General features: G+C 45.5%; 1 protein-coding gene across 2 annotated transcripts in view; it reads left to right on the forward strand.

The window, feature by feature from the left end:
* The window catches only part of znf592 (zinc finger protein 592), a 194,259-nt gene that overhangs the window by 106,192 nt on the left and 60,106 nt on the right, over positions 1-27,961 (forward strand). For both annotated transcript variants that reach the window (XM_070865106.1, XM_070865107.1), the window contains exon 3: positions 19,793-22,221. In XM_070865106.1, the coding sequence (XP_070721207.1) occupies positions 19,813-22,221 (2,409 nt within the window). In that variant the 5' untranslated portion in view covers positions 19,793-19,812. The remainder of the gene's footprint in view (positions 1-19,792; positions 22,222-27,961) is intronic.

The raw sequence follows: 27,961 nt of genomic DNA on the forward strand, positions 1-27,961 counted from the left end.
CCTGACCTCTTCACGCTCGCAGCGTTGAGATTCGAAGAGCTCATCGCCCTCCCAGATGCACTTTCTCCACCTAGGGCTGTCTTCGGCCAGGGTCTCCCAGGCATCAGTGGTGATGTCGCACTTCACCAGGGAGGCTTTGAGGGCGTCCTTGTAACGTTTCCGCTGACCACCGGTGGCTCGTCTGCCATGAAGGAGCTCCGCATAGAGCAGTTGCTTAGGGAGGCTCGTGTCTGGCATGCAAACTAAGTGGCCTGCCCAGCAAAGCTGATCGTGTGTGGTTAGTGCTTCAATGCTGGGGATGTTAGCCTGGGCAAGGACACTGATGTTGGTGCATTTGTCCTCCCAGAGGATTTGCAGGATCTTGCGGAGACATCATTGGTGATATATCTCCAGCGACTTCTGTAAATCGTCCATGTCTTTGATCCATACAGGAGGGCGGGTATTACTACAGCCCTGTAGACCATGAGCTTGATGGTAGGTTTGAGGGCCTGCTCTTGTAACACTCTTCCTCAAGCGGCCGAAGGCTGCACTGGCGCACTGGAGGCGATGTTGAATCTCCGCATCAATGTCTGCCTTTGTTGACAGGAGGCTCCCGAGGTATGGGAAGTGGTCCACGTTGTCGAGGGCCACGCCGTGAATCTTGATGACTGGGGGGCAGTGCTGTGCGGCGAGGACAGGCTGGTGGAGGACCTTTGTCTTAAGGATGTTAAGCGTAAGGCCCATGCTTTCATATGCCTCAGTGAATACATCGACTATATCCTGGAGTTCAGCCTCAGAATGTGCACAGACGCAGGTGTTGTCCGCGTACTGCAGTTCAACGACAGAGATTTGGGTGGTCTTGGACCTGGTCTGGAGATGGCGTAGGTTAAACAGCTTCCCACTGTTTCTGTAGTTTAGTTCCGCTCCAGCGGGAAGCTTGTTGACAGTGAGGTGGAGCATGGCAGAGAGGAAGATTGAGAAGAGGGTTGGAGCGATGACGCAGCCCTGTTTGACCCCGGTTCAGATGTGGAATGGGTCTGCAACGGATCCACTGGTAAGGATCAGGGTCTGCATGTCGTCGTGGAGCAGGCGAAGGCTGTTGACAAACTTTTGGGGGCACCCAAAATGGAGGAGGGCACTCCATAAGCTGTAAATGTTATTGTTAGCACCAATTGGATGGAGGTGAACTGTTAAGAGGGTTTCGCATTGGACTCCTGTACTGCATGTTGTAAACTGTGTACATGCATGACCATCACTGAAGGATACAGTATTTTAAGAGAAAGAAGGCGGTGATGGAGAAATAAAAGCCAGCATTCTTTTGATTTTATGCATGTGTATCAATAATAGTACACTATCTGAAATGGTTGGCACTAAAGACTCCTATAAATATTATGCACCTTCAGTACAATTGGCATGGTTTTCAATCATCTGAGCACTTGATTCAGTTACTGCTTTGTAGCTTTGCGAGGCAGTTTTTATTCATTATAATTTATACCAAGTTGCGCTTGTTGCTGATCTTTAGTTGTTGTGGAGTGGGATTGACACATCGTTGATGGGGTAACACAGATCGAGTGACTTCAGACCTGCAGGTGCAAAGCATCACATGGCTTTTGTAGCAGCAGTGCACCACATTGTGCAGTATCCATCTGAAATTTATAATTCAAATTCATTTTGCAATTAGTTTTCGGACATAATTGCAGATGCCGCTCCTCATGCCCGCTATTAATTTGCATTACAGTGGGTGTGGTCAGACGTGGCAATTTCGAGAAGCTACAACATTAATTGTAGGTGTCTGGAATGGGGGAGCGGGAGAAAGACCCTGTTACAAAAGTATTTCTCTAGAGGAGAGTTAGTTATTGCTCAGCAATAAAAGAAAGAACTTGCATTTATATAATGCCTTATCGTGTCCTCAGTAATCTAACATTATGTCGAGCTACTCTTCAGCTATATTTGCTTTATGATACAGCAGCATGAAAGCTATATTCACATGCCGCACTGCATGCCCTTTGTACTGGAGGTGTATAATATTTATAGGAGTCTTTAGCGCCAAACTTTTCAGAGTGCACTATTATTGATACACGTGCATAAAATCAAAAGAATGCTGGCTTTTGTTTCTTCAACACTGCCTTCCTGCTCTTAAATGACTGTATCCTTCAGTGATGACCATGCAATGTACATAGTTTATAACATGTAGTACAGGAGTCCAATGCGATTCCGGTAGGAGTGAATCATCTGCTTTTATCCCAGGGTATTCTGTAAACATACAGAAATTGGCACTTGGGTATGTACAAACACATGGGTGAATTGTTATGTACTTATTGTGTGAACAATTAATTACTGGGAGTGAGAGGGGATGGGTGTGTGCTCAGCAATCCTTCCTTCATTCTACTTCCTCGATTCCGAGGCACTGCCTATGATGAAGACTTGCTTCCACTCTTAAAATGAGTCCTTAGGTGGCTGAACAGTCCAATACGAGAACCATAGTTTCTGTCACAGGTGGGACAGATAATCGTTGAGGGAAGGGGAGAGTGGGACAGGTTTGCCGCACGCTCTTTCCGCTGCCTGCGCTTGATTTCTGCATGCTCTCGGCAACAAGACTCGGCGCTCTTCCGGATGCTCTTTCTCCACTTAGGGCGGTCTTTGGCCAGGGACTCCCAGGTGTTGGTGGGGATGCTGCACTTTATCAGGGAGGCTTTGAGGGTGTCCTTGAAACGTTTCATCTGCCCACCTTTGGCTCGTTTACCGTGAAAGAGTTCCGAGTAGAGCGCTTGCTTTGGGAGTCTCGTGTCTGGCATGTGGACAATATGGCCTGCCCAGCAGAGCTGATCAAGTATGGTCAGTGCTTCAATGCTGGGGATGTTGGCCTGGTCGAGCTCACTAATGTTGGTGTGTCTGTCCTCCCAGGGGATTTGCGGAAACATCGTTGGTGGTATTTCTCCATCGACTTGGCGTCTACTGTACATGGTCCATGTCTCTGAGCCTACAGGAGGGCGAGTATTACTGCAGCTTCATACTTACTGTGTTGGTGTCTTAAGTTGCATTCTGCTTGGTTATACACTAAACCTGTACCTCTTAAATTCATTACGAATTGGGTGATATTGTGGATGAACACTTCAACAGGTAGTTCGTCCCAAATCCGGAGTTCCAAAAACCGGAATGTTACGGAAACTGGACACCGTGCCGATCGCACAAGTCGATGTCCGGAATCCGGAAATCTTTTCCAAAAAACGGACAATTTTTTCACAACAGCGATATAAATGGCATAAAATGAAAGTCGTAAAATTTCAGAAATGGATATTCTGATCAGTATTCTGTAAATAATCTCCACCCCCCCCCCCCCCCCCCCCCCCCCCAGGCACACACACCACCATCACCCTCACCTTGCTGTTCCTCCAGAAGGTGTCTCCAAGAGTGAATTTCAGTGTTCTCCCGTTGGTTGGATTTTTGCATCGATTTCTGATGCGGTAACTGCCGCATGAATAAACTAACATTATTTGAGAAGAGCTCTGTGTTTCCTACTGTGTGGGGGGGGTTACTGATTATCATTCCGTCCATACTATAAGGTAAAGAGAAGGGGGGCCCATTTGAGCCCTAATCACAGGGCAGCACTTGTGGACAAACTCGTTTGAGGAGTTCCGACCACACACTATGCTGAATGAGAGGGCAGCGGTGAGGGAGCGATAACAAGGCTGATCTTTTAAGGGGTAGGGAATATTTCACCATGCCACTCTCAAAAGCTCCCTTAAAAACCACCGGCGCAAGACTTCTCCGAATTTCCAGGTTTGCCGTTTTTCGTCAAACTGTGAAATAGAGTCAAAATAACGGGCACAAGGTTGCCGAATTTCCAATCCTGGTGTCAGCCCTGGATGCAGTCCTGTCAGATCACACCAGGTGCCTATGCGGTCAATATAGAGCAATAGTGATCCAAAACAAGGTTAAGCATAATAAAACAATTTTTTTTAAAAACACCCTGTAGCCGCTGTCCTTGCCATTATCCGATTTTGAACCACCCACCCCACACTGGCTGTCCCTGACGGTTATCAGGATTTGAATCACCCACAGCCACTGTCCCTGTCTCTGAAATCTGGAAATACCCGAAACTCTGCCCAGGGGGTTTCCGAATTCGGGATGTCTGATTTCATCTCAGAAATCCGGAAAAACCCAAAACTCTGCCCAGGGGTTTCCGGATTCGGGACATCGGATTTCTGTTCCGAAATCCGGAAAAGCCCGAAAACCGGATTGGCCTCGGTCCCAAGGTTTCCGGGTTTCAGAGGTTGTACCTGTATTGATGTACAAGGCAGCTAATGAAATAAAGGAATAGATGACCGATTGTGAAACTGTGTGCATTTGTAGTAGTAATACAGCGCCAAATTCCCACTCGTTCAACCTTCCTCTGTCTTGCATGCTTCTAACACTTATCTTTTATGGATGAGAACTCCTGGCTGTGCAATGAAAATGTTTCCTTTGGTCCATGTGAAATTTAGGACCACGTATGGTGGATTTGTGGCAAGTAAAAGAAAGAAAGACTTGCATATATATAGCGCCTTACATGTCCACCAGACGTCTCAAAGCAATTTACAGTCAATGACGCACTTTTGGAGTACAGTCACTGTTGTAATTTAGGAAACGTGGCAGCCAATTTACGCACAGCAACTCCCTCCCCAGCAATGTGATAATGACCAGATAAATTGTTTTTGTTTTGTTGATTGAGGGATAAATATTGGCCAGGACACCCTGCTCTTCTTCGAAGTAGTGTAATGGGACATCCACCTGAGAGAGCAGACGGAGCCTCGGTTTAACGACTGATCCGAAAGATGGCACCTCCATCAGTGCAGCACTCCCGTAGCACTGCACTGGAGTGTCAGCCTAGATTTATATGCTCAAGCCCTGAATTGGGACTCAAACCCAAAACCTGATTCCGAGGCGAGTGTTACCAACTGAGCCACAACTGATGCTATGTGGGTGAAGAGTTATGGGGAGGAATGCGCCAACCAACTTCACCCTGTCTCTACTAGCTTGATATAGAGTCAGCTTCATGGTGCGCGTGTATCTGCACAAGATCCTTATGTGAGTATCTGGAATAGTGATTCAGTAAGCCTGATATAGGACATTAAATTTGGACGTCTGGAGCATCAAGCTGACTTGAATATTGCAAATTACCCTGTAGAATATGAGGAAATTTCGAGCTGGAATAAATAGCTGGTAGAAACTATGAATGGCAATAGTGTACTGATGTATCCATGGTTGGATTGCAGAGAGGAAAGCAGCTGCTGTTAAAATTCTGCACCTTCAACTGGCAGAACCACCATATGTTGGGGTATGCTGTGTTTGCCTGCTGTGGTCAGGAGGATGATAGTAATGCATTTGCAGATTTTGTAGTGAGCCATGCTGCTGATCATATAGCTCAAGTTCTTCCTGCCTGCCTGCCTGTTGAGGGCTCAAACATTGGTCAATTGTCTAATCAACTCGTGACTATCCTAGTGGGTGAGGGTGCTCCAAGATGACATGCCGAGCGACTGAAGATTGGAACTGAGTCAACATTCTGTCACAGATTTGATAACCTGATAGGTCTACAATAGTCCAGGGCATTGTTGATAATTGACGTGTCAGCCTAGCTCATAGGTTCATCTTTTGAAGTTGCATCAATTACTGGAAGCTGTAAATCTTGTTGTCCACCTCCAGAAAACCTGCAAGCCAATGCCCTAACTGATAGACAAGCCCTGGCAGATGAACAGTGAGAAGCTTACCAGTGCTTTGTGATGTATGTTCCACGAATTTCGCTGGTAAAACTATAGGGCTCAATTTCCCCCAATTATCTGCGCTTTTTTTTTGGCCTGTACCGTTTTTTTTGGAGTAAATTAAAATCTCCCAAGTTTCCCCAAAGTTTCTGCGCCAGCGTAATTCACTTTGGTAGGCCTTTTTAAGCTACATTTTTTTTTTACTTCATTGGCGGCATAACCTGCCACCCGCGTCAGCAATATGGTTGACTTAACTGCCCTCTGACATGACCTCGCAAGCCACTCATTTGTAACAAACCGCAACGAGAAACAATAATAAAACCGGATGAACCACCCGGCATCGACCTCGGCACCAGCTTCGGATACAACAGTGGCACACCCAGTCCAGTCGACCCTACAAAGTCCTCCTCACTAACATCTGGGGACTTGTGCCAAAATTTGGAGAGCTGTCCCACAGACTAGTCAAGAACAGCCCGATATAGTCATATTCACAGAATCATACCTTTCAGCCAATGTTTCAGACTCCTCTGTTACCATCTGTCCTGTACAGCATTAACAGGCCATAGGTGCTACCAGTCTGTGTTGGTGTTTACCCTCTATACCAGGAGTAGTCTTAATCACGTGTGCCTGCCCTGTTTCCATTTATCCCCTATCATTCAACCACTTATCTGATATGGTCTCTGCTTTGAACACTAACTGCGGTAGTGCATGCCACCACCTTGGAACCTTCTGTGTAAAAAAGAAAGTTGTTCCTCTTGATGTCGCTACTCCCATCATGTCAATTGAAGATAAAGTAATCTCTGACCACTTCCTCATACCCACATCCCCCTTTCGCCCAACCCCCCAACCCTACTTCCTTCTGTGTCCGCTCCTGGAAAAAAAACTCTCTCAACTGCATTTACGAAATCCCAACTGTCCAGCTTTTGGCCCTCCATTCACCACGACATTTCTGCAGCTACCGATCTGCTCAACCACACCCTTACCCTAGTCCCTGTTAAAACAATTACTCTCTCTCACCCTAGCCATTCCCCCTGTTACGGCTCCCTTAAGTCCAAGGGATGCAGACTTAAATGGATAACAGTAGACAACTGGTTTAGCCGTTCATCATCAGATATGGCTGGACCATGTAAAACATTATCAGATCCTACTCTCATCTGACAAAATCGCTCACTAATCCGGAATCATTCAGGAATGCCAAGATAAACCCTGGCTTCTATTCTCCACTGCTAACCGTCTTCTTAAACCCCTCACCTCTGTCTCCTCCACCCTCACCTCCAACAAGTGTGAGGAGCTCATGGACTTCTTTGTCTCTAAGATTGTGACCATCCATTCAGCTGCCTCTTCAACTTCCCTTCCTTCCCATAGCCCACCAGGCCAAACTTCCTCTAAGGTTGCCCCCTGCCCTAGCCCTAAACTCACATCTTTCTCCAGTTTCTCTCCATCTCCCCTCGTGACCTCTCCAAGCTCATCCTGTCCATGAGACCCACTTCCTGCTCCCTCAACCTTATTCCCACAAAACCGCTGACCACTCAACTTCCTTTTCAAGCTCCCATGTTAGCTTACATTGTTAACGGTTATCTCTCGGGTACTGTCCCTCCCTCTCCCTCAAATCTGCCATCATCACCCCTCTCCTCAAAAAGCCTACCCTGGACCTCTCCGTCCTTGCAAACAAACATCCCATCTCCAACCTCCCTTTCCTCTTCAAAGTCCTTGAATGTGTTGTCGCCTCCCAAATCCGTGCCCATCTTTCCCACAACTCCATGTTTGAATCCCTCTAATCCGGTTTCTGCCCCTGCCACAGATCCGGAACTGCTCTCATCAAAGTCACAAATAACATCCTTTATGACTGTGACAAAGATAAACTATCCCTCCTCGGCCTTCCTGACTTGTCTGCAGCCTTTGACACGTTGGACCACTCCATCCTCCTCCAACGCCTACCCACCGTCGTCCAACTGGGTGGGGTTCCATTCTTGTCTATTTAATTGTAGCCAGGGAATGACTAACAATGGCTTCTCTTCCCGCTCCCACATCGTTATCACCGGTGTCCCCCAAAGATCTATCTTTGGCCCCCTCTAATTTCTCATCTACATGCTGTCCCTTGGCGGCATGTCTGAAAACACAGTCGGTTTCCACATGTTCGCTGACGACACCAAGCCCTACCTCACCACTACTTCTCTCGACCCCTCCACCGTCTCTCCTAAGTTGTCAGACTGCTTGTTCGTGAGCAGAAATTTTCCTCCAATTAGATATTGGGAAGACTGAAGCATTGCTTTTATTCCCTGCCACGAACTCCGTTCCCTAGCCATTAACTCCAACCCTCTCCTTAACATCTCCCTAGTTTAAGGCTGAACCACACTATTTGCAACCATGGTGTCATATTTGACCCTGAAATGAGTTTCCAACCACATACCTGCGGCATAACTAAGACCGCCTATTTCCACCTCAATAACGTCGCCTGTCTCCGTCCTTGCCTCAGCTCATCCACTGCTGGAAACCCTTTTCCATGCCTTTGTTACCTCTAGACTTGACTATTCCAATGCACTCCTGGTTGGCATCCTACATTCTATCCTATGTGAACTTGAGGTCATCCAAAACTCAGCTGCCATGTGTCTTAACTCGCGCCAAGTCCCGCTTACCAATCACCCCTGTGTTTGCTGACCTACATTGGCTTCCGGTTAAACAACGCCTCGATTTCAAAATTCTCATCCTTACTTTCAAATCCTTCCATGGCCTCGCCGACCTCTCTATCTCTGTAATCTCCTCCAGCTACAACCACCCTGAGATATTTGCACTCCTCTAATTCTGCCCTCTTGAGCATCCCTGATTATAACCGTTCAGCCATTGGTAGCCGTGCCTTCTGTTGCCTCGGCCCCAAGCTCTGGAATTCCCTGCCTAAACCTCTTCGCCTCTCTACCTCTCTCTCCTCCTTTTAAGACATTCCTTAACACCTACCTCTTTGAGCAAGTTTTTGGTCACCTGTCCTAATGTCTCCTTTTGTAGCTCGGTGTCAAATTCTTTGCCTCTCAATACTCCTGTGAAGCGCCTTGGGATGTTTCACTGCGTTAAAGGCGCTATATATAATACAAGTTGTTCTTTGCCCTCAATCTCTTCCATTTAATATTAAATCTGTTTCCTCATTCTGGGCCCCTCAACCACTGGAAACACTCTGGGCTAGAATTTTGCTGACTTTGTGACAGGGTTTGTGCCGGATTTGACCCTCCGCGGCGAAAACCCGGTTGGCGGGATCTTCGGGGTACCTGTTTGCGGCGGCGCTTCCACATACCGCTGGGGAGAGGAGCACCAATGTACAACACCGCAAATAGCGTTTGCGATCGATTTTTTTTTTGCTCTCTCAGGGACCCATGTTCTGCGTCCAGAATACCGACGGGGTCAATCCTGCGGTGCAGCCCTGCCAGCAACAGGAGTATGCAAAAAAAGGTAAGTTAAAGTTTTAATTTTTTAATTATCTTTCAGCGATTTAGTAGCCTCTCTCGCAGCGCTATCGGCTCTGGTTCTGCCGAAATTCGTGGTTTATGGCGCGAATCCTCATGCAACGCCCGATTTTTACCGATTATAGGCTGAAAAACGGGCCTGAAAACGGTAACGAAAACAAACTGTAATTTTGGTGTAAAATTACTGTTAAAACCTAAATTTTAGCCCTCTGTTTCTATCTATACTGTTGCATCCCTTCTTAATAAAGTACCAGGAATGCATTATATTAATTGTTGTAATTATTGTACAAAATTTGGAACAGTCTTTGTAAGCTTTTGCATAGCGTTTTATTAGTTATCCAGTTCTGCACAATTGAGAGCGGTAGCTTTTCTTGTGTCTATTTATTATTTTCACATTAAGTCCATCAGTTGATGGCTACATCAGTTGGCGATTACACTTAGTGCTTTCCAAACAAGTAGGTTCTTGTTACAACCAAAGTGCTGATGAAAGCGTTTGACAAGTTACCCCAGTTTCCACTAGTTCAAGGAATAACAGAGAAACAGTCAAAAATGTTCTTAGCCTGGAACTTTTAATCTTCGTGGTACAGAGGTTGTCTTCAGCTTAAAAAAAAAACTCATCTTTGCTCTGTTACTTTTTTTTGTTCCAGATTGACAGGAAACTTGGGATCCAAAATGGATCCAAAGGCCTTGAATTTGCTCATTCTGAAGAAGCAATTAAAGTAGCAGCAACACTATCTAGAATGTGATTCTTTACAGACAGGCAGGGTATCTTATTGAGGCTCGGGATGAGACAGCAGGGATTTCTTTCTCCACTTGTCAATACATTAATAGCGTCACGATGGGTGAGCGGGACTTGGTACAAGTTAGGACACGGGCTGCCGAGTTTTGGATGACCTCAAGTTTACGTAGGTTAGAATGTCGAAGGTCAGCCAGGAGTGCGTTGGAGTAGTCAAGTCTAGAGGTAACAAAGGCATGGATGAGGGTTTCAGCAGATGAGCTGAGGCAGGGGCGGAGACGAGCAATGTTACGGAGGTGGAAATAGGCAGTTTTAGTAATGTGGCTGGAAGCTCATTTCAGGGTCAAATATGTCACCTAGGTTGCGAACAGTCTGGTTCTGCCTCAGACATATGCTAGGGAGAGGGATGGACGGTGGCTAAGGAACGCAGTTTGTGGGGGACCAAAGATAACGGTTTCGGTCTTCCCAATATTTAGAGAAAATTTCTGCTCATCCAGTACCGGATGTCGGACAAGAAATCTGATAATTGAGAGACTATGGAGGGGTAGAGTGAAGTGGTGGAAAGGTAGCGCTGGGTGTCATCAGCGTACATGTGGAAACTGACTCTGTGTTTTCGGATGATGCCACCAAAGGGCAGCATATCGATGAGAAATAGGAGGGGGGTAAGTAAACCCTTGGGGGACACCAGAGGTAACGATGCAGGAGTGGGAAGAGAAGCCATTGCAGGTGAATTCAATAAACGTCAGTGTAAATGGAGCTTAAAATAAATAAGACGATCCATACTTGAAGAGTGAAAAACTTAAAATCATGGTAGTTTTATAAATGGATCTGATGTATTTTTGTGAAGAAAGCAAGACTGAATGAAAGACTTGCATTTTTGCAGTGCATTTCACAAGCTCAGGGCATCCTAATACGTTTTATAGCCAATGAAGTACTTGTGAAGTGTAGTCACAGTTTTAATGTAGAAATGAAGAAATTCATATACGAGATATGCTTGTTCCATGAACCTGGATATCCACTGGATGTTTTCCAGCTGAAACTCCCACCAGAGTCAAGAGACAGATTGCAATGACTGCCAAATAAGCCCTCAACAAACAAGTGATAGACCCTAAGATAGTAAAGATTATAAATATCTGATTATTGGCATATCACATTCAAAAGATGATGCATTCATTATTCTGGTACCAAAGTTTTTTCATGCAGCACTGCAAGTTTTTTTAACATTATTCGTGACGCTATTAATGTATTGACAAGTGGAGAAAGAAATCCCTGCTGTCTCATCCCGAGCCTCAATAAGATACCCTGCCTGTCTGTAAGGAATCACATTCTAGACACAATCTAGGTAGTGGTGCTGCTACTTTAATTGCTTCTTCAGAATGAGCAAGTTCAAGGCCTTTGGATCCATTTTGGATCCCAAGTTTCCTGTCAATCTGGAACAAAAAAAAGTAACAGAGCAAAGATGAGTTTTTGAATGATGACAACAACACTCTGGGGCCGAAATTCAGCTCCCCGATAAGGTCCGTCACCACCCGTTTGCGGTGGACTTCAGCGACCGCCAATTTCTGGTCAAATGGCTAAATTCATTTCAAGGGTTTTTCTGGCATTCCCCACATCTGCCCCGCCGCTGCCGACCGGACGTGTGTACGTCATCAGTGTGTGCACTGACGGGACCCCTCACCATCTTCCACGACATTTAGCGAGCAAAATCTTATTGCCGAAAAGTGGTGCCCCCGACAGCTTTTTCTGTCGGTGCACCTTGTATGCTCTTTCTCTGCCCTGGCTGCGCGGCGGCCATTAAAGGCAAGGGCCCAATGCCGCAGCTGCCATTTTATTTTTTTTGCCCGCCGACTTCCATGTCGGCCGGACTATTGTGCTCTTGGGTTCAGCTGGGCCACCAACAGGCAGCCTGACAATCCCTTTTGGGTGCCAGGCCAATAGCCAGGCCGAAACCCCTCGCTGGTGGTCCAGTGTCCAGTCGCGACTGATGGCAGATTCTCTCCCCTTTAACGGAGGTGAGATACGTGATGATGCAGATGTGCAATGACGTCGCCATCGCTCTGCTGCCGAGTGACAGCGGCGGAGAATCTGTCCCGCCTCCACTTCCACCCCTCGCCAGCACTTAGCACTACACTTCCGTCCCCATTATAACCGACTTCCTGGCCGATTGGAAGAAAAAAAGACACAGAACTGAATTTCGCGAAAGAGGGGACCTCCTCTGAAACGACGGTAAAAAAAACTTTTTAAAAAAGCGGTAGGGGCACCAGCTTTCAGGCAGGGCTGAATTTCGACCCTGCGGCATCTTTCCACACCTTTCTTGACCGGATGACCCTCCACTCCTTTCAGAATGCTCGTCCACTATTCATTCTTGGATGGGCTGCAATTTCCTCAAGTTAAACATTGTGAAGACAGAAACCATCTTTGGCTTCCACCACAAATTCCGTACCCTCACTACTGATTCCATCCCGTCCCTGGCCATTGTCTCAGGCTGAACCAGATTCTTCCAATCTAGACGTCCTATTCAACCCCGAATTGAGCTTCCAATGCCATACCAGCAGAGCTTGGTCTCCAGTCGTCTTAGTTAAACCTTGCCACTGGATCAAGACCTAGCTCTGTCAAGCCCATGTGGTGGCTGGTGTGCAACGGCCACCTCATGTTAAAAAAAAATCCACGCACAGGCATCTTCCACCCTTCAACGTGTAGTTTGGGACCTGGAATATCAGATGAACTCATCCCTTTTTGGTGTGGAAGCAAGTTATCCTCGATACAAGGGACTGTCTAATATTAATATAATACGTCTCTATCACAAGAACCACCTACTTCCACCTCCATAACATCGCCTGCTGTTACCCCTGCCGTAGCCCATTTGCTGCTGAAACCCTCATCCATGCCTTTGTCGCCTCCAGACTCAACTATTCCAATACTTTCTGGGCCAGCATCCCATTTTCCACTCTCTAAACTTGAGCTCAGCCACACCTCTGCTGGCCATATTCTACTTTAAGGCCCTCATGAAAATCCACCTCTTTGACCAAGCTTTTTAACACCCCTCCTTTTTAATTCAGTGCCCATTTTTGTCTGATTACACCTCTTTAAAGTTCCTTGGGTTGTTTTTCTAAGTTTTGTATAAATGCATGTTGTTTGAAAATCTAGATACCTTGGACAGGATTCCATCCACAAATTATGTATTCAAATTATATAATGATCCCAACACAGACCCCAGCGGCACACCACTAACAACCAGCTGCCACCCAGATATCTCTTCATGCACCGCCATTTGTTTCTGTCCATCAACCAGACTGTTTCTAATGCAGTCTAACACATTGCCATTGAACTTCATGCTATAGTCTTATTATTTTTGTAATGTGAAATGCCTTTCTGAAATCCAGAACTATAACATTCACTGCTTCGCCCTTATTTACTAAATCCATAATCTTAAGTAGCATAAATTGGTTACATCCAACGTGCTGCCTCTGAAACTATATTGCCAATCTAAAATTAACCCCTGCCCTGCAAGATGATTTCTTACACTAACCTTTAGTTCTCCCGCAATCAAGGTAAAAACTTACAGGTCTAATTTAATAGTTCAATAAAAGGAGTCAGTATGCGACTTTCCAACATATGACCGAGCGAGTCCGCGAAGTAGTCACTGGAAAATATCGGTGACGGGATTCACGATATCCCAGACTAACTTCTTCAAAACCCTATAACAAAAACTGTCAGAGCCCAAGGCCTCCACTCCTTGAGCTACTGCAACTTCCCAGTATATTCTCTCTTGCGATTTTAGATGTTTCTAGTCTACGTTCACCATTAAATTATATCTTCACTTTTGATATTTTTCCCCTTTTTTTGTGAACACTGTTTGCATCGTATTGGGTTCGCAACACCCTTGTCTTCAGTCACCACCTCCCCATTGTAATTTCACAGAAAGAAAGACTTGCATTTATATAGCGCCTATCTCAACCTCAGGACAATGAAATACAGTATAGTGTAGTCACTGTTGTAATGTAGGAAACACAGTAGCCAATTTGTGCACAGCACTTCCACAAACAGCAGTGTGATAATGACTGGATGATGTATTTTAGTGATGTTTTAGTATGCTTAACTCTGACATATTTGAAGGTAACTTTGCTGTTCTCTCATGTTTTCAGCTATATTCTGTTCATGTTCTCTCAGCACCTCGTCAGCTTCTTGTTGTTTCTGAGTATGCCGTTATAGATCTATCTTGTCCCTTTTCTGAACGCTAACGATTTTTCTGCTTTCTCCTTCCCAATTCATTTTCTTTAATAAATTTAAGCTCCAGAGAGTCTGTTATTTTTAACTACACAGCATCTCTTAATGACAAAGGAATAAACATGCAAGTCCTAAAAATGAGCAGAACTAATAAAATTGCAGCAGAGATAGTCACCAAACTATATCAGACAAAGGCAGCCAGAGACTTTTAAACATTTGTCATTGGACATTTTCCAAATTTTGCGTGGACTAGGGTCTGATGTCAAAGTTTATTGATTTCTTTGTTCATTACTGGTTTAAAGTCACAGTGTGGCACTTATGAAGGAAGAATTGCCCCTGTTGATTAAAAATGATTCTGTTGTCTAGACTTGTCCAATTTTGTTTTCAATTTGTATGGTTGAAGGTTACTTGATGTGGCCCATTTATACATCATACTTAGTCATATTAATACTATGGTGGTTTGTTTGTATAATCCATTTTAAAACTGTGATCTTTATTGTTTTGTATTGCTTCAGTTCAAATACAGATCCCTCCATCACCCTTGAGGTGCTTACTAGGTGCCTTGTTGAACCACTGTGGGTCGACCAGTATGAGAGGAGAGGGCTTAAGGGTGATGGATATTTCTTACCCAAAACTGTTCTCTCCTGCTCTATCACTATTCGACACAGAGCTGTCATTTCTTAGTGATCCAACATCTCTCTCTCTCTCCTTTTCTTGCTTTCTGACATATTTAAAGGTGCCTGTAACTAAAATATATTTTTGTCATGTGTTCATTTATTGGTTTAAATCCCTTATTAGAAACAGTGCCTAAAGGTTCATTATAGATTTTAGTGAGCTGGTTTTGTAAGACAAAAAAATAAACATTTCATTATGGCAGATGAAAGTCAATTAATAGGTGTTGACTTCTGTGGAACAGGAGTTTTACTTTAACATGGATTGAATGGGGAGTGGTGCCCTTTTTATAGAACCTCTAATGATTGTTGGAAGAGGTGTTTCATTCCAATTATAACCGGTGTTTCAACTGGAGAGTAAATATCACACGTCGCTGTGAAAGAATGGTGGGTCCAAGCGTAATAATCAAAGTCGCTAATTATTGGCAAGTCAGGATAGTCAAACAAAAGGGTATGGGCAGAATGGGTACAGCATTATTGAAATGTAATAGTTCTAGGAAATAATGGAGTAAGTGACCTATGCCTTTAGTTGTACTTTGCCATAATGTACTGGGACATTTGTGCTGCGCTTCCAATGCTCTCGCCTAAACCGAGAAACGTTTGTTTCCATAGCTCTGCCCAGCATTGCTGAATGACGATTGCCAATCTTCTGGATTTCCATCCGTTTTCTTGCCACAGCCACTTAGACTGAAAAATAATGGCGCGGGTGACTGGGTCAATGATGTAATTTATGGCCCTTGCACGACTCTCGGCCTGGGAGGCCAACATAGGAACCATTTAAAGAATGAAAACGAAAGAACTGGCATATATAAAATGCCTTTTATGACCACAGGACTTCCCAAAGCGATTTACAACCAATTAAGTACTTTTGTAATCACTGTTGTAATATAAGAAATACGGCAGCCAATTTGAGTACAGTAAGGTCCCGCAAGCAGCAATGTGATAATTACCAGATAATCTGTTTCAGTGATAGTGATTGAGGGATAAATATTGGCCAGGACACTGGGGATAACTCCCCTGCTCCTCTTCGAAATAGTGCCGTGGGATCTTTTACGTCCACCGAGAGAGCAGATGGGGCTTCACTCAGTACTCCACTGGGAGTGTCAGCTTAGATTTAGTGCTCAAGTCCCCAAGTGGAGCCTCAATCCTGTAGACATGAAATTGTTCAGATTTTGTTCTAACTTTTAGTTTTGGTTGGTGCGGGGGAACCTTGCCCTTGGTGTCCCCAGTAGCCGGTCTCACCAAAACACCACCTCATCCAGTTGAGCGTGCAGATCCTCGTCCCAAAATTTGAACCCAGTTTCTTTGAGTCCTCTTTGCGACATCTCTGTGGAAAAGGAGATGTGCAGACACTGGAAATGACTCTCTTCACAGCATCTTTCGAAATACTTTATCTGAAATTAACTTTTTTTTAATTGATTTAAGGTGACTTCAGAAGATGCAGATCACTCACCTCCCAGAGTTATGGCATCTGTTCTCCTCTTTTAATAGAGCCATGTGGTTGGTCTGAGGCATAAGCTGGACCGTGAGCGAGACCCCTGATTCCTCATTGACTTTTCCAGCAAATCTTGGCGAAGGTATAATGAGAGATGCTGGGAGATTGCAAATGCCTGATTAACGATAGGCATCACGCACCATGCTATCCCAGCAAATTCCTGCCTATGATTTGGCTGTGGCTAATTCTTTGATGTGAGGGATCGAATAGGCACTTTATAATATTTTGCTGAGTGTGATAGACAGTCGTATCAGTTTATTCCTCCAGGCAGGTTTGTTTTAATTGTAGTTGCATTTATCTGTAAATTTAATTGCTGTTTTTTTCCTCTCAATTAGTATTTTGTTTAAGTTTATCTTTAACTATTTCAGATGACAGATGTGCTGCCAGTGTAATTTTGATGTGCTTTTGTATTTTCCGTTTTTTGGATAGTTTTCTCTGTAATCCTACTGATGAAATTCCTAATGTTAATTTGATGTTTAAAGTATAAAGCTGCAATTAAATAGTGGATTTGGCTTGGGGCATAAAAATGGTAATGTATTGGATTTTAAAAGAAACAGACTTTTTTTTAAGTTGCTATGACGTCTTTGTTGATTTTTAACTTAAAAGATGCAGTGCAGATTTGATCCTCATTTCTCGGCCATGTCACTGAAGGCCACAAGGCTACAAGTATGTAATCTGCAGTTCCTTTCCATTGTAGTTGGTGAATACTGCATAGAGAGGAGAAGCAAAAAAGGGAAAGTGTAATTAGAGAGTAAATGCTCTTTGAAGTGAGTGGAAGATTATCAATTATTGGCAATATTTCAAACTATTGAAATCTGTAAAAGGTACAGATAGTACACCCTATTTTATTGTAGGGTAGTATTCTTGGATGCATCCAGGAAAAAATGAACATGTAGAAGCTGAATAGAAATAGACCATTTCTCTGCTGATCTTAGCAGTGAATAATTCAACCTTCATCTTGTGGCTTACCGTTCGCTCTTGTTGTAATGTAAGGCTTTGTACAATTTTCCAAAATGTTTTATAGTTGATGGCAGGAAGATTGATAGTGTGCTGCTCTCCCTGAAGGCTGAGTGGAGTAGAACTGCGCAGTCTGCAGCTCTGTTATGTTACATAGTTAAGATTACCCAGTTTGAGGCAGGCGTAGGAGAGGGATTCTGAACTCTTCATCAGATGGTGATCTTTTTCCAGAGGTGTCTGTGTCTGCACACAAGGCAGGTGTTGAAGATTGTTTCCATATGTGTATGAATAGTGAGGAGTATTTCCTGAGTCTTTTTTATATGTGCACAAAAAGGGATGTCTTTCCTGAAGGTGGTTTCTTCTTCTACCTTGGGCACCTAAGGTAACATGATTTGGGAGAAATAAAACCCGGAAAAGTATTTCTGTAAATTGCATAGAGGCATTCCATCAAAAGTATTGGTAACAGCGTGAATACCTTCTTACAACAGCAACAGCTTGTATTTATATAGTGCTTTTAACGCAGTAAAACATACCAAGGGGCTTCACAGAAGCGTTATCAAACAAAATTTGACACCGAGCCACCTAAGGAGAAATTAGGGCAGATAACCAAAGGCTTGGTCAACGAGGTAGGTTTTAAGGAACGTCTTAAAGAAGGAAAGAGGGGCAGAGAGTTTTAGGGAGGGAATTCCAGAGCTTAGGGCCTTAGCAGCTGAAGACACAGCTGCCAAGGGTGCAGTGATTAAAATCGGGGATACTTGAGGCTAGAATTGGAGGAGCACAGATGTCTCGAATTTTAAAATCAAGTTATTGTTTTACTGGGAGCCAATGTAGGTCAGTGAGCATAGGGGTGATAGGTGAACGGGCCTTGGTACTAGTTAGGACACGGGCAGCAGAGTATTGGATAACCTAAAGTTTATGAAGGGTAGAACGTGGGAGGCCAGCTGGGAGTGCGTTGGAATAGTCAAGTCTAGAGGCAGCAAAGGCATGGATGAGGGTTTCAGCAGCAGATGAGTTAATCAGAACATCTTTGCCATGCACATGTAACTTGAGTTTCCTTGTGTACATTATAATGTACATTTTGGCTGCCACTCCGAACCCCGTATCGTGCTCCTAGTTTCCTTTTTTTTCCTCTTTACTCCTCGGTCCCTTCTCTCCGGCCTTCTCATTTTCCTTTTAAGACACTCCTTAAAAGCAACCTCTATGATCAAGCTGTTAGTCACTCGCCTGAATATTTTCATTGGCTCCGTGTCAATTTTTGTCTTGATTACGTTTCTGTAAAGCGCCTTGGGGCATTGTACTACGTTAAAGGCGCTATATAAATGCAAGTTATTGTGTTACCGATACAATCTGCGCATGAGTGACTGACTGGGACCGTTCAGTGTTCTCCAGCTGCATATAACACATGCCTTAAACGTAAGTATTTACGTTTCAGAAGAGTCTGGCCCATATGAAAAAGGAAAACTTTGTCTTTTTTTGCTCTGTTCTCTTTCTCCAAAAAGCACACCCACACTCACTGCCAGAGATTCATTGCAATCAGGCTATTTGCCAGCTGTTTGCAATGCAGATACTTAGGAGCGTGGCAACAACGGCACAGGTTCCTGGAACTCATAATTACTAACGCTAATCTCCATGTATTACTGTAAATGCAAATTGTTTTTGCTATTATTAGCGAGCCAAATAAGGTTACACATAGTCTTCTTATAACATGTCTTGCCTTTCTTGTGGAAAAAGACTTGGATTTCTATAGCGTCTTTCATGACCACCGGGTGTCTCAGCGCTTCACAGCCAATGAAATACTTTTGAAGTGTAGTCACTGTGGTAATGTCGGAAACAGGACAGCCAATTTGCGCACAGCAAGCTCCCACAAACAGCAATGTGATAATGATCAGATAATCTGTTTTTTTTGTTATGCTGATTAAGGGATAAATATTGGCCAGGACACCGGGGAGAACTCCCCTGCTCTTTGAAATAGTGCCATGGGATCTTTTACATCCACTTGAGAGAGCAGACGGGCCTTTGTTTAACGTCTCATCTGAAAGACGGCACCTCCAACAGTGCAGCACTCCCTCAGCACTGCACTGGAGTGTCAGCCTAGATTTATGTGCTGAAGTTCCTGGAATGGGACTTGAACCCACAACCTTCTGGCTCAGAGGCGAGAGTGCTGAACCACAGCTAACAAAGGCAGTTCAATACAGAAGATTTACTTTAACCTTTTTGCCGTGTTTGACCAGTATTTCCTCTCCTGAAGACGATAAAATATTGGGGGCTCGGATTGAATTTGATGAATACTGTCCGAGCTTGTATGGCAAAGATTTTTTTTTGAAAGTATTGATGGTTTTGTGTACTCAATAGATAAGTGCACCAATCACAACAAGACCCTTGTTTGCAGCATTTAGTTTCTGTAACCTGCCTTTCAGTAGATCCTTGCCACTGTTTCTGTTGTAACATCTGCAGATGTTGGCTTCATATTTGAGCCCATTTTGTTTCACAAGTAAGATGTAATTGTAACTCCCTCTATGTTCTGTCTTTCTTTTAAGGTTTTTCTAAGTTTCCAATCATGGGTGACATGAAGACCCCAGATTTTGATGACCTCCTAGCTGCTTTTGACATTCCTGATCCAGACCTCGATGCCAAGGAGGCTATCCAGTCGAGCAGTGAGGAGTCAGAAGGTCATCTGAAGCAAACCGGGATGGGTATAGATGAGTTGTCTATACACCACACCATACCTGACGTCCCCGTGGTGAGTGTTATCGTTAAGAACACCAGTCGACAAGAGTCCTTCGATTCCATCACAGAGAAGGATGGCCATCAACTTGGACAGAATCTGCTTCAAAATGGGTTTCGAAGTTCTGATATTACCTCTGATACGCATAGTCTTGGAAATAGCTACAACAAAATGGTCACTGCTTTCATCAATGGAGATAGTTCCAGAAACTACTCTGATAAATTTGACACGCCAAGGTCAGAAGCTCTACCAACATTTGGTCAGTTTAGTCCTATTTCGAGCCCGGAGCCAGAAGACACCATGCAGGATGCTGGTATTGTAGATAACATTAAACGGGGCGAGAGACCTTACCTTGGTTCTGTAGGCCTGTATATTTCCACAGAGATGCACAATACAAGGGAACAGCCTGAACAAGCTGTGACGGAGCTGAGCATGTTTGATGAATACTCTAAAAAACGAGAGAAAGCAAACGAGATTAGAAACTGTACTGTGAAGGAGGCCAGCTTGGGACAGAGGACAAACTCAACAAATGTATCTGAAGAAGCAGAGCAAGAGCACACGGACTTTAACAAAACCAACAGTTTGTTTGACAGCTTGCAGTCTGCAAGTGACCTGCATAATAATAACTTAGAAAAGTCAAAGAGCAGCAATCCAGAGATGCGCTTATGTCCTTCAGTCCCACCTCGCCAGCATCTAAAGTCAGCTCATTCAAAGCTGACTTCTTGCTTAGCAGCATTGGTAGCTCTTAATGCCAAAAAAACATCAGACTTCCCAAAGGAAGAACAGAAAGAAAACTCTAAAGAATCCTTGCTGGCTTTGAAGGACGGGATCAAGAGCAGCCCCAAACTGGCTAAGTCACCAAAGAGTCCGAGAAGCCCTATGGAGGGAGTAAAGAAAATGATGAGCAAACAGTCTGATAGCCCAAGGAGTGTGTCCAGTGACTACAGTGGCAAAGGATCCCCATACATTGCAACAGGTTCACCGCCAGCCATTCCAAAAGTACGGATCAAAACCATTAAAACATCTTCGGGTGAAATTACCAGGACTGTGACCAGGATAATGCCAGACTCCGAACAGAGCGAGTCAAGGAGTTCGCCTGAACAGTCAATGACTGAAATGGCTTTTACTGAGGAACTGAGCTTAAGATCTAGCCCTGTGACCTGTGCACCATCGCAGACCCACACTTCAGCCGCAGTGGAGAATGGAAAGAAGCAAATGTCAGCCAGAAACATGGTTAATGCGATCAACTCTCTGTCTAGTATACCGGTCAAAGGGACTGCTTCCCAGGCGTTTGATGAAAATGTAGATGTCAATAGCAACTTGAAAGCCACGGCTGTAACAAACGCACCACCTGAGAATGCTAGCAGTGCCCTTATGAAGGCTGCTAGCGTGGTCCAGCTGCAGAAGCAGGTTGCAGCAAAGCTGTCATCGAATGTCCCCAGCACAAGTCTCCTGCCAAAAACTGTTCACTTGGCAAGCCTTAACTTGGTTCCACACAGCGTTGCAGCCACTGCTACAGCGAGGTCCAGTAACTTGCGGCAGAGCCAACAGATGACGGCCACCCAGATGGTTACAGTGCCCCTGGTGCAGCAAGTCAGGAACCCGGCCCCGCAAAATAGTGAATCTCCTCCTTCAATTCAGAACGTTGTTGTCGAAGCTTTTAACAAACTGTTAAACAGTACCAATCCTGTGCCGATCTACGCTCCGAACCTTAAACCACCTGCAGACAGTAATGTATCCATGCCCTCTCGTGGCTATCGCTGCTTGGAATGTGGAGATGCATTTGCTCTGGAAAAGAGTTTATCGCAGCATTATGAGCGGCGAAGTGTCCACATTGAGGTGATGTGCAGCCATTGTTCCAAACTGATGGTCTTCTTCAACAAGTGCAGTTTGCTCTTGCATGCACGGGAACACAAGGGCAAAGGCACCGTTATGCAGTGCTCTCAGTTACAGATGAAGCCCATCCCTTCAGACCAAATGTTTTCCACCACCCCAGTGACCTCTACTGTGACCACAGATCCTCCTGCCCAGGCTGCGACTTCTGCAGCCCAAGCTGTCGGGAGTTTGGCAGTAATTGGAATGGGCAGCCCAGCTTTGAGTCATCCTGCCCTGCCCCTGCACTGTGATTCACTTAGATTAATACGCCATGGGTTAAAATGCCTCGAATGCTATCAACAGTTCCAGGATTACGCTAGCCTTGCAGGACACTACCAACTGGTAACAGATGATGCTGAGGCACCGGTGAGTACATTCAAGCTATATAGAGAATCATCTTATCTCAATTAAGGGGGAAGGTAATGCAATCAGCATCATTTGAAGTTTAACAATATTTATACTACAACTTCCAAGTGTTTATTTCTACTTTTTGTGCTCATCAACATTAGTGCCGGGGAATAGAACTCTTGCTATTTAAGATATCAGGTGTCAACATCAAGCATTATAGCACAGCTAGTTTCAGAGTAGTTTATGGATTCGCGCCAATAGTACTTCACTGCCATGCTTTAGTACTTTGACGGGGATTCCATCTGCTCCTGAGTTCTTTCTAGTTGCATAGGAACACCACCACCTCCACGTTCCCCTCCAAGTCGCACACCGTCCTGACCTGGAAATATATTGCCGTCCCTTCATCGTCACTGGGTCAAAATCCTGGAACCCGCTCCCGAACAGCACTGTGGGAGCACCTTCACCACACGGACTGCAGCAGTTCAAGAAGGTGGCTCACCACCACCTTCTCAAAATCAATTAGGGATGGGCAATATTCCAACCTCAGAAGAGCCCACCCCCCCACACCCTTACAACAGCAATGTTTTTGCCATTTCTCATTCCGGGCATCTTATGGCTTCTGAATGAGATTGGCAATTAATGCTCAGTTAGGGGCACTTTTGTGTCGTCAGTCCGTGGCCACTAGAAACTGGATTCTGACTGCAAACACATTTCACATAAGATACTTACAGCCTATTGACACAGAAGATTTTCACCCCATCAGTGTAGACTGGGTTATAATAACCTATATCCCAGATGAGAAATGCCGGTATCTAAATCTGTATGCCACCCAGTTCCAAGAGTAATCTATAGGTGTCATCTGCCACTTCTGGAGTGATGAGCCTCAGATTTCAGAAAGCTCTTCCTTCAATCAGCACCAACTTTTTTTCCTCTCTCTCCAGTACAGTGCTGAGGGAGCGCCGCACTGTTAGCGGTGCCATCTTTCAGATGAGATGTTAAACCGAGGTCCCGTGTGCCCCCTCAGGAGGACGTAAAAGATCCCAGAGCACTATTTCGAAGAAGAGCAGGGGAATTATCTCGAGTGTCCTGGCCAATATTTATCCCTCAATAACAGTTTATCTGGTTATTATCACATTGCTGTTTGTGGGAGTTTGCCGAGCGCAAATTGGCGTTTCCCACATTACAACAGTGACTACATTTCCAAAGTACTACATTGGCTGCAAAGCGCTTTGAGACGTCTGGTGGTCGTGAAAGACACTATATAAATGCAAGTCTGTCTTATAGCGCCTTTCGCAACCACCAGACGTCCCAAAGCGCTTTACAGCCAATGTAGTACTTTTTGAAGTGTAATCACTGTTGTAATGTAGGAAAGGCAAGTTCAATTCTTAGTCTGTGCTGAGCCCAGTTGGGAGCATTGCAATTGGTCTCAATGTATTCAGGCTAGAAAGGGGAAAATAAGGCGAGGCTCCCGCTGCCTGTTGCCATCTAATGGCCCTGCTGAATTGTCGGGTGATCGTGCTGACCTTTAATGCCCCTTAGCTCACACCTGAAGGATAGTGTTGGAAGGTGGCAGACAGCCATAGAAACGTAAGCCAGCATGAGCCATCTGTCCTTCAGCAGAGAAAGAGCCGGGGGGGGGGGGGGGGGGGGGGGGGGTGGAAAGCAGGGGTGGAATTGGTGCTGGGAGTGGAGCAGCAAGATGTGGGAAACTTTACCTACACCATCAGGAATGGCTACCATTTCTCTTCTGCAGGACTGGAGTTAAAGAGACACTCCAATGTTGAAGAATACCCCAGATATAAAGTTCGGCTCTGTGGCACCAGTCCACACATGGCAGTCCTATGCGAATTAAATTAAGATGGGAGGACCGCACTCTTTGGTGTGTTTTTTAATCATGTGCCTCACTGGACGCTGGAGCTCACCTGATGGTCATCTAAATGTCAGCCTAGGACAACTTGGACGTTTCCCTCTGGAGGGAATGTGCCGTCACTCCCAGACCATTGTTGTGTACAGATCCCAGAAGCAGCAAGATAAATATCGAAAGGAGAAAATCTCAATATTGTCGGGAGCTCACCGACTGCCTCTTACTCTCCTGAAACCCTCATCCATGCCTTTGTTACCTCTAGATTTGACTACTCCAACGCACTACTGGCTGGCCTCCCACATTCTATCCTACATCAATTTGAGGTCATCCAAAACTCGGCAGCCAGTGTCCTAACTCACATCAAGTCCCGTTCACCCATCACCCCTATGCTCCCGGTTAAGCAACGCCTCGATTTCAAAATTCTCATCCTTGTTTAAATCTTTCCATAGCCTTGCCCCTCCCTAACTTTGTAATCTCCCTCAGCCCCTCCACCCCCCGCCCCCCCGAGATGTTTACGCTCCTCAAATTCTGCCGTCTTGAACATTCCTGATTATAATCACTCAACCATCGGTGGCCGTGCCTTCATGTGCCTAGGCCCTAAGCTCTGGAACTCCCTCGCTAAACCTCACCGCCTCGCTATCTCTATTTCCTCCTTTAAGATACTCCTTAAAACCTGCCAAGCTTTTGGTCATCTGATGTAATTTCTTCTTATGTGGCTTGGTGTCACATTTATTTGTTTTGTCTTAAAACACTCCTGTGAAGCACCTTGGGACGTTTTATTATGTTAAAGGCGCTATATAAATACAAGTTGTTCTTGCAGACTGCAGATGTCTGCCGCTGTTTCATGCCACTCCCAGTTTGGCATAGCTTGCAGCAGGGACCAGGATGCCAGCTTCGCCTATACAATTAATCCTCTGGCCAGAGATACAGCCGGGGTCAGGAGGATATTGCCAGGGAGGGTGGAAGCCCTAACCCACCAGAGGTACCCCCTAACTGGAAAGTCTGGGCCAGGATGTGATATCTGCTCCCTCACTGCATCAGCTCTCCTGCAAATTTAACCAGAAAGGTAGAAACAGATAAAAATTATAAACTCGATGATCTCCCTCTACCCTGCCCCAGAGTGATTTTATAGAGCCAGTTATTCTTATAAATTGTATTCTTAGAAAATAACGTGCTTTAATGCTATTTTTACCCAGGCAGTGTGAGAAATCGGCTTCCCCTGCCCCCGACCACTGGGGTGCAGAACGTTGGGTGGGGTACTTTAGACCCAATATCCTTAATGAAAGCTTATAGGTTATTTTCTGTTGCTGATAGTGTTCTGTTGTGACATCAACACTCAGAATTGGGCATCATCACAGTCTGAGCTGTTCGGGCATCATCACAGTCTGAGCTGTTCAGGCATCAATTATAAATCTTGGCTTCTGTAAAGAGCCTGTGTTTTTGTTGCAGTTTACAGGTTAGGCTATCTGGAACATTTGGTTTCAACAGTATTAAATAATTGATTTAAATACTTGCTGTGACAGTTGTGTAACCAGTGAGAGTTCTGTTTTTAAAAAAAAAAACAGCTTAATGGAAGCAACTTAACCAATGTTAGTGCAACTCCCTCAGGCTTTTTGGCTCACTGACCCCACCAAGCTAACTCCCTTGACATCTTGAGCTTTGTCATCTCCTCCCATCAGGTTTTTTACCTGCATTACACCAGTGACCACACTTCAAAAGTATTTCATTGGTTGTAAGGCACTGTGATGTCCTGAGGTTGTGAAAGGCGCTATATAAAAGCAAGTCTTTTTTTGGAGTCATTAACTGCTCCCAGGGCACCCTGTCAGATGGCTCCTCTCATCAGTTCCTCGTGAGCTTTTGCATTTAATAACTCCGCCATTGGGCTTTGCAGTGTGATGGGTATCTAGTATTTAACGTTAGGTACAATAGGTATGGACTGTTTGTCAAGTGATGAATATCCATTTTTACACACAAACCACGGATGAAAAGTACAGCGCCTGTGTGTAATAACACTGTGGCTGTGACATCTGGATGCAATGTTTTCTACCGAAACTGTTAAGGAATTCTGACCTCCCACACACTCCTCGCTGCTCTGCTCTGCCTCCATACCCCAATCAGTACTACTCAGCAATTAATGCTGACTGAAGGAGAAATGCTTGCATTTATATTGCGACTTTCATATCTTCAGAATATCCCAAAGTACTTCGCAGTACACTTTTGAAGTGTAGTCACTGTTGCAATGTAGGAAATGTGGCAGCCAATTTGTGCACAGCAAGGTGCCAGAAACATCAATGAGACAAAGAACCAGATAATCTGTTTTGGGGGTGTTGGTTGAAGGATAAATGTTGGCCGAGACACTGGGTGAACTCCCCTGCTCTACTTCGAATAGTGGGAGCTTTATGACCATCTGAGAGCAGATGGGGCCTCAGTTTAACACCTCCGACAGTGCTGTACTCACTCAATTCTGCACTTGTCAGACAGATTATAAACTGGATTAATCAGATTCGAAACCTAGGACTTTTAAAATATGCATGGGTGCTTTGTGTGTGTGTTTATTGGAAATGGAGCATTTTCCCACTCTGAGTACAACACTTCAAGGTCGGTTATAGAATGAAATAGACACGATATATATATCTCTCTACTTTCACAATAATGAGTCTTAATCCCTGCCTCAACAGCCATTACTGCAGTTGAGTGTTGCTTCCATTTCGAAACATCTCGGTCAGGCTGCCAGATTTACAGCCAGATTATGAGCAGTTCTACCTATCTCCCTGGGCACACTACCAGTTTGGAAGTACCATCTGTAAAGGACCTACTTGAAATGCATTTGGGCTAAGAAAACATTTTCATCCCATCAGTATGTGTTCGATTCGCACCCAGAGATGAAAGAACAGGTCCCTGCCTCACCCTGTCTTCCTTGAATTCCAGTCCTTTATTGTCCCTTCGTTCCCATCATCCTGTACAGGTTCTGCTCCGTGTTATTCTGGGCCCAAGTTTCGAGCTGCGCCTAGAACGGCGCAGTCCCGACCTGGACGCCCGTTTTTCGCGCCACAAAGTGCGCCTAAAAAAAACCTCCAGATTCTCCACCTCCCTGCAGGTGCTCTGGCCCTCGGCGCAGCGCAGCAGGAGCTGTAGGGGGCGGAGCCAGGTCCCTGCGCTGAAAACAGTGCCGGGACCTCTGCACATGCGCGCTACAGTGGGCGCGCATGTTCAGTAGCTCCAGGTGCCCAAAACTGTGTGGGAGGGACCGAAGAACGCAGCCCCTAGCCTTGGCCGAATGGGCTCACTGGGACTGCGTGAATTAGGCTCCTCCCACGGCCAGCTCCTGATTCCTCCCAACCCGACTCGACTCCCGCTTCCTGCCCCCGGACCGGACCCGACACCGACCTGACTCCCGCCCCCAGACCAGACCCGACACCGACTCCCGCTTCCCCCCCTCCCCCGCCCCCACCTCCGCCTCCGGACTGGATCCGACCTGACCTCCCTCCCCCCGACCTGACCTTCCTCTCCCTCCCTCCTTCCTCCCGACCTGACCTCCTTCTCCCTCCCTCCGACCCAAACCGAACCGACCTCCCTCCCACCACACCCCCCCCCCGCGCTCCCCTCGACCCGACCCAACGACACCCTACTGTAAATCTGGTGCTGGGGACGGGCCCTGCCCGAAGTCTCGGGCCCGGCCCGTTCAGCCTCCCTCCCCCTTCTCCTCCCCCCCCCCCCCTTATCCTTTCCCCCCCCAATCTCCTTCTCCCCCCCCCCCAATCTCCTTCCCCCCCCAATCTCCTTCCCCCCCCCAATCTCCTTCTTTCCCCCCCCCAATCTCCTTCTTTCCCCCCCCAATCTCCTTCTCCCCCCCCCAATCCACTTCTTCCCTCCCCTCAATCTCCTCCCTCCTCC

This window comes from Pristiophorus japonicus, chromosome 21 (genome assembly GCF_044704955.1).
Source record: "Pristiophorus japonicus isolate sPriJap1 chromosome 21, sPriJap1.hap1, whole genome shotgun sequence".
Taxonomy (NCBI): domain Eukaryota; kingdom Metazoa; phylum Chordata; class Chondrichthyes; family Pristiophoridae; genus Pristiophorus; species Pristiophorus japonicus.